Raw genomic sequence first — 7,503 nt, 5'->3', positions numbered from 1 at the left:
ACCCCAGGTTGCAAATAACACTGGAACACTCTCCTACCGGTGATTAACCAGTTTGTTGCAGTCATAGCAGGATTAATATTTTATAGAGCAGTGACTCAATATTGCCAATGAAACACAATTTTTTATTACATGAACTGAACATCTTTATTGCAGTGTTTAAAAGCAAAAAAATTGTGTAACGTATGTTAACATAGTAGATTTATTTAATAAGTCACATCCATTGGATGATGGAGCTCCATTGTAGTGAAAGAAATGCTTAATCCACATAAATGTCATCTACAAATACAGAAACAAACAATGTTAAAATAACAAAATGGGTCAAATATGTATTTGTGTATTTATCATACATGTGTTTTATATGAAGCAACAGATTTACCTGAAAAATCCAAGGTTCTACAGGCTGCATAATTTCCTCTCTAAAATAAACGTGCGTTTCACATAAACATAGCCAAATACATAATTTATTTAAATTAACTTTAATTAATACACAACGTTACAGTTTACTCACTGGCGAAAAACTAGCACGTTTCTTGACTCCTGCTGAAGCAATGATCAGTCTGGGGGCTGGAAATGGTGGGGGGAGTAGAATGTTAATCACGTCATCGTCCATGGGAGCCGAAACAGATTTGTTTTTTTGTGCATAGGAAGGGATGGGTGGCAGGGGTCCCTTTCGCTGTGCCAGAGAAAGAGATGCAGCTTCACTGCTGGAGATGCGGCATGGTTTGCTAGCTGGTCTGGAATTCATAGCACTGGCTTCTGTTTCTACTGTTTTACTGGTAACTTCTGGGTCATTAGTAGGTGTGGATTTAGGGGATGCATACCTAAACAGTGTCATATTAAACAAGATTAAGTAAAGACCACAGAATTAATAGTATACCAATTAAGTTTAACCAATGGGAAGTGAGTATGGATAATTGTGGGTGGGTTGGGAGTGTTCACATGCTTCATACCCTCTAAAGTTTTCAGAAACAAACAGACATGCATTCAGCTTGCTTCTCAGCATCCTTTCAGAGGAAGAGTCTAGACTCTGAGTGTACATGAATACAGGACGCACTACAAAACACAAAAATAGACAGTAGGAGCATTTCTCTTTTTAAATCCTTATTATAAGTGTCAGAATTTCTTGAATATTTTTTAGTATATTTTTAAAACCTCAACTTAATTTTTGTTAGAATTAAAAATCCTCAGTTTGACTCTACACATTTACCACGTACCAGACTTTAAAAGGTCCAGAAAGTCTGACCTTTCTACTGTGTTGGACTGATTTCACTAAAAAAAGATTTGATTCTGATAGCAGCTGTGTATGAATAAATACATAATAGTTTTAAATGGCAGTTAAGGTGTTATGCAGACCTTTAGTACTGTTGATGCACTTTTGTACAGCACTACAGAATCGGCTAGCCTCGTCCTCATCAGCAAAGTTTAATCCAGCCCAACAGTCCTACACAGACACAACAAACACACTGAAGTTATTTACAAAATAAAAATATAGAGAGAGAGACACAAAAAAGATAGAATGATGATCTAGGGTGAGATTTGTTACTAACATCAGTGTGTAATGTATGGAAATAGGGACAGGGGGTTTTATATTTGAAAGGTGTGTACAGCTCCTGCTCCCACAGCAATCTGGGACCTTCTGCACCTGGATGTGTGTGGATGTGTGCAACCTTGACACTAAAGATCCGTATAAATATTGAATGTAACTTTCTGTCTTGCACCAGGCACCCCACTCCACAACTATGGAGTTCCCATTCAGATTTCTGACTGCCAGTTGCCATGTACAACTGTACCACTGCAAAAGCTGATGCCTGAAACACACACACACATTATCAAAGGAATACTGTGTGTTCATTTTGACTGTAAAATCAGTTATGCAGGAAATACACACAATCAAACCATAAACAAATGAGCTTCTAAATAAATGAAAACTGTTCAACAAAGGACCATTTTATATCCAGGCCAAACCTATAGGCTTTTTAAAGATTTAATATAAAAATATTCACAACATACATTTTGTTTCATTGTAATATCTGTAACAATTACTAACTATTAACTAACCGCATAGTCCTGATTAAATCCATTTTCCCCCTTTTCAGTAGTTTAGCACATATGCTTGAACAGGTACAAAGTCTGAGCTTTATGCATGCGAGATGCAAAGTTGCTGTTATGGTGTCATTTACAAGGAAGTAAATAAAATTGATTTTGTTGCAATTGAGTAATTTTCACACACACACACACACACACACGGGTGGCACGGTGGCTAAGTGGGTAGCACTGTCGCCTCACAGCAACAAGGTCTGGGTCCTTTCTGTGTGGAGTTTGCATGTTCTCCCCGTGTCTGCGTGGGTTTCCTCCGGGTGCTCCGGTTTCCTCCCACAGTCTAAAGACATGCAAGTGAGGTGAATTGGAGATACAAAATTGTCCATGACTGTGTTCAATATAACCTTGTGAACTGATGAATCTTGTGTAATGAGTAACTACCGTTCCTGTCATAAATGTAACCAAAGAGTGTAAAACATGACATTAAAATTCTAATAAACAAACACACACACTCACACACACAAATCTATTAATATCGCAACTGAAGCTATTTAGATAATTCTGTTGAATGTTTACTGCTTCTATTTCAATCAAATGTTTACAAATTTAGTTATTAATACTTTTAATGAATTATTAATAAGGATTAGTATACAGTACTATAAGGGTAAATACATAACAAAAATGAACACATTAAAGTAGCCCCACAATTAAAGCAGGAAGAAAAAAAGGTGACTATGTAAAAACAATAATAATAATAAAAGTAATTAAAATAGAAATACTCACACTACAGTCTGGACCCAACATGGTACAGAGGAGGCCATTTTCACGAATTGACAGAAGTGTACTTAAAACACGAGACATCTTGCTATATTCTCTGAGCTGTTGTTCTGCTTTTTCTCTCATAACATTCGCATTAACCTACACCTGAGTATTTAAATACATCACACTCACACGCACGTGCACACAGCCACACACACACACACATACACAACAGTTTCCCTATGCATTAAGCACCAGGGTCAAGAATATTTTACTGAAATACAAAATAAGACACACACGTGCTTGTACGTTAGCACAGACAATGGCATTTAGGTCAATGACTAATAATCATAATGGTAATTTAAAACTACCACTTTATCCGGAACATCAGTTTAATGTATTTCTACACTTTATGTCTATTTGACAGAATCTTTAATTTACCCACCCAGGAAATGTGAGGTAACTAAAATACACAGTGCAAACGCACCAGGTCTGTGATATGCTTAGCCTTTAATTAATACTTTTAATTTGTATTTGTTTGTTGTAATTTATTGTAATTAATTGTAATGTATAAACATTCTATATAAATGTTCCTATTAAGATTAGTGTAACACATTTTAGAATTTCCCCAGTCTTATTGTACAGGGAAGTGTTATTGTGTTTGTTACTGCACAACAAATATCATGTTTATCATTTTAATAATACAACATATAAAATACAGCTATTATAATATAAAACATAGATCTGAGACTGTTCTTATAGTATTGTGCAGTGTAATATTACATCTGCTGCTTAAATAAGCATTAACTTGAAAACTAACCATAGTAGACAATGACAAAAATATAATACTTGTTAAGAACATGATTTAATAGGCTACTTAGTAATGTATGGGACAGTGGTAGCCTAGTGGGTAGAGCTTTGGGCTATCAACTAAAAGGTAGAGAGTTTGAATCCCACCTCTGCCATGCAGCCACTGTTGGGCCCTAGAGCAAGGCCCTTAACCCTCTCTGCTCCAGGGATGTCATACAATGGCTAACCCTGCTCTCTGACCCAAACAAGCTGGGATAAATGAAGAAAGAATTTCATTGTACTGTATGTCTGTATATGTAAAAATGACAAATAAAGGCATTCTTCTACTAATTGTATTACAAGGGCTTAATTTAAAAGTGAAATCACATTGAATAAACACAGGATTTTGTTTACTGAAGCATATAATCACTGCTGCCTGTTTAATAACAGAATGCAACAAATTCACTGCAGTTACAACTTCTATACTTTGACAAGTCCATGTGCTTCACTGAATTATATAAAAAGCAGTTCATAACATTCAAAATAATTGTGTTGTAATTTTACAGCAGTATGTTTCACAAGTTTATCATGACCAGCTGTAGTAGATTAAGGAAAGGCTGTTATGAATTCTACAAAGTGTAGACTTTGTGTCTATTGATGTCTCCAGAGGTGTAGTATCCTGCTTGATTGATGGGCCAGTGTCCATTACATGGAACAGGGGTGTGTTCAACACGACTGAACAGCACACTTTCATGACGGTTGGACATCGCAGGCAGGTATAACCTCATGTGACCATCGTGACCAGGCCAAAATGCATTAGAGTCTGCAAGTTGAGAACTAGCAAACAAAAACAGACAAAAAATTTTTTTGTCAAAAATGACCTATCACTATGTTTAACAGCACAGAAAACTTGCTAAATGTTTTTTGAACTTCAAATCTGATTACTTTTTCCAGAGTGACCTCAGACATTTAGAAAGTTTTAGATTACGTACAGATTGTTTCTTCATGCAAAATAGATTTGGGGGTTAAAATTCAGTTAAGCTGCTTGAATTTAAGGTTTTTTGACCCTTAGGACAAAAAGGGTATACAGAATTTTACACTCTGGTTTAGAAACTCTAGTCTAGTAGGTAAATCACTAACAATAATTAATAAACTTACAAAAAATACACACCCCTTGAGGTATACATTTTTATGCGTATTTGTAACCCATTTACTCACATCTCTTTGGGGTCGATATTGTCATCGTCTTCCATTTTTTTCTGTGGAAGAATACTGTAGGACATCCAACCCCTCCGCCCCATCCCAGGACTTGGCAGAGCACTGGCAGCACTTACATCTTCAGGGTGAAGCAGCACTTAAATGGAGAGAGAGAAGGGATATTCTGGTATTTCATGCATACGCACTACGTCTGGTTTTCTAGAACATGGTCTCAAATCACCTTAAATTGTCTGTACCTCGTTTTAGTGTGGCCTGGCTGATTGGCAGGCCATGTCTTTGGCACTGCTTTAGAGAGCTGAGGTAATCTTCCAGACATCGGTCCCTAAAGTGGTCCACTGCACAGCCTGTGAGTCCTCCAAGAGTGGATAACTGTGAGTGGTCATTCTGGGACAAAATCTGCTTATGCTGAAAAAGTACAGGACTGTACTTGCTTATCTGTATTATACGATTCTGGCTTGTTGTTACAGACTGTTACATTTTGGGGGACATAATTGGGAAATAGCAGTAACACAAATTCAAAACTGCTTTCAACAACGGAAAATTAAATTGGTTTACAATGACACAATGATGATATGATATTGATATTTTAACGATTTTGCAACTGTTCTTTTTCTGTGTCAAATAAATGAAACTCTTTTTGTCCACTTTGGTTGAATTTATAACAGGACAGGTAGTTACAGGTTACATGTGCTACATCAAGTTCATTGTGAGTTTTGTATCTCCACTTCACCTAACTTACATGTCTTTGGAATGAGTGAGGAAACCAGAGTTCCTGGAGGGAAACCCATTAATTTTTTATTAATTAATTTCATTAAGTTTTTAATACATTTATAGTTGGTTTTGGTTAGTGTTTTACTACATATTTTTCTGTAATAATTTTTTCAGTACGTCCACATATTTGGCAAGGCCATTTCAAAAGCATAGCCTCATTTAGCCATTAGTAACTGTCCTGCTGGAACATCTAATGGTATCCAAAGTTCAAAACTGTTGTGCCATTGATTGACCAAGCACATACACAGACATGATCGGCTATATCTGTTGAGATAGAATAGAGATGGTTAAAGGGAATCCACAGTAATTGCAATTGCGCTCTCTGCTGGCCAGGTTGACTTTTCCTTATCTTTTAGTGTGAGATAAATGAGGGGGGTGGGGGTGGCTAAGACTATTTTTTCTATTATTATAAGAATCAATTTAAGCTTTATTTAATGCTTACAACCCCAAATCAGAAAAAGTTGGAACAGCATGGAAAATGCAAAAAAAAAAAAAACAACACAGATTTTCTTACATTTACTTTGACTTTTAAGGGGCCAGAGGCTATGTTAGAGGGGCCAATTACTTTCTGCTCAAATGTGCATTGTGGGCATTAAGAGGAAACAGTCGATATTCAATAGAATTCAACATTTTATTTATGCAGTTTTCAGTCTACATTTTCATTCAAACTCGCCCCCCTAGAACCGCCACTGTTAGAACTTACCTGGACATCACTGACGAGTTCTTCAGACGGAGTTGTTTCCCGTATTTGTTTCCTCCTCTCCATCACGTTACTTTCCATTTTTGTGAGATCTGGTTTGTTGTAGAACCATGAATCCAGATTACCCAGTCCATCCAGCGCTTTACGAAAAGCCCGTCGTTTACTCAACCAGTCTGTGTGCTCCTCACGTTTCTCCTCCTGGACTCTCCTGGAGTTTTTCTCCTCTGTTACTCTCTGAGACATGACCAGCTCCCCGCCGCCGTACAGGAGCACTGAGGGACTGCTTTTATACGGCTTTGGCATCGGAGGGGCGATAATTATTCTATTTCTGCATTTCGGAGGACCAAACTCGCGACAAGCCATTTTAAAAGAATAGGTCTGGGACAGATCTCGCTTCTTTAATAGTCTAAATGTCTCCGCCACCTCCGGGTCATCCATACCGACTGTTTTCTCTTTAAACCAGGCTACACAGGTCTCGCGTCTCCTCACGAGAATGAACCAAAACTCAAGTCAAAATTGATTCAACGTGTTAATTTTAAACAGATTTATAAAGCGTCCTTATATCGGCCCATAGATCAGGACCACTACCCTTCTGCTCTGTTTTCCTCCTGCGTTTACGCGCGTCTCCATGGTAACAAAACTCCACGCTCCAGCTCTTTAGAACTGAGTGTGAAGAGGCACGTGTAAGGCTGGGCGGTATATCGCGAATATCGATATATTCGATATTACTTTTTACACGATGTTAAAAATGGCCATATTCGATGTATCGAGTATGTCTAAGATATACAGGTTACCATTTAAGAACATTTAAAACCAGGGGCGGCTCGTTCCTTAGGGCAATCGGGCAACGCACCACCAAAGGACGAAAGGGAAGAAATCTTTCTATCACAGCTGTGACTGTTCTGGAGTCTGTCTTGCCTCGGAATATCGTAGTCCAATCAGCATCGAGTTGTGTTCCGTACAGTACCGCCCCCTTTTGGGGCGATTTCAGTCTGACTGAAAATCGCCCCGGATTGCTCTCATAGACTCTCATGTTAAGGCTCTTTTTTTCAAACTGCAGGTGCTGCAATACATTCTGAATGGCTTCCGGGAGGGCTCGCACTTTGCGTCACACGTAACCTGGTGTCGAGATCTCGTCACCATGACTACCATCACCTCAGTTCGGAGCAACTCCATTGTGTAATCAGGATAAATTAGCAACTTAAGAATTAGGGCCACCCAGACCA

General features: G+C 38.0%; 2 protein-coding genes and 1 long non-coding RNA gene across 4 annotated transcripts; all 3 read right to left on the bottom strand.

The window, feature by feature from the left end:
* Positions 1 to 219: 219 nt before the first annotated feature.
* Positions 220 to 1,007, bottom strand: si:dkey-197j19.6 (uncharacterized). The gene is made up of 4 exons (XM_062997018.1): positions 951 to 1,007; positions 509 to 821; positions 377 to 416; positions 220 to 276 (listed from the first exon to the last, which is right to left on the bottom strand). Exons 1-4 carry the CDS (start codon positions 1,001 to 1,003, stop codon positions 257 to 259), a joined length of 426 nt encoding a protein of 141 aa, XP_062853088.1. The 5' UTR covers positions 1,004 to 1,007; the 3' UTR covers positions 220 to 256.
* Positions 1,007 to 1,627, bottom strand: LOC134316611 (uncharacterized). Its single transcript, XR_010013111.1, has 3 exons — positions 1,548 to 1,627; positions 1,354 to 1,441; positions 1,007 to 1,053 (listed from the first exon to the last, which is right to left on the bottom strand). It is a non-coding gene; the product is annotated as an uncharacterized LOC134316611 (long non-coding RNA).
* A 2,300-nt stretch (positions 1,628 to 3,927) lies between these two features.
* On the bottom strand, positions 3,928 to 6,885 carry si:dkey-197j19.5 (uncharacterized). Of its 2 annotated transcripts, none has more exons than XM_062997016.1 (4): positions 6,281 to 6,885; positions 5,043 to 5,211; positions 4,807 to 4,942; positions 3,928 to 4,425 (listed from the first exon to the last, which is right to left on the bottom strand). In XM_062997016.1, the coding sequence occupies exons 1-4, from the start codon at positions 6,713 to 6,715 to the stop codon at positions 4,218 to 4,220; spliced, it is 948 nt and encodes a 315-aa protein (XP_062853086.1). In that variant the 5' UTR covers positions 6,716 to 6,885; the 3' UTR covers positions 3,928 to 4,217. The 2 variants fall into 2 exon arrangements, with proteins under 2 accessions (XP_062853086.1, XP_062853087.1); XM_062997017.1 differs by having other exon boundaries at positions 5,043 to 5,190.
* Positions 6,886 to 7,503: the final 618 nt, after the last annotated feature.

This window comes from Trichomycterus rosablanca, chromosome 6 (assembly GCF_030014385.1).
Source record: "Trichomycterus rosablanca isolate fTriRos1 chromosome 6, fTriRos1.hap1, whole genome shotgun sequence".
Classification (NCBI taxonomy): domain Eukaryota; kingdom Metazoa; phylum Chordata; class Actinopteri; order Siluriformes; family Trichomycteridae; genus Trichomycterus; species Trichomycterus rosablanca.
The sequence above is the reverse complement of the archived record's forward strand: the minus strand, read 5'-3'. Positions and strand labels throughout refer to the sequence as shown.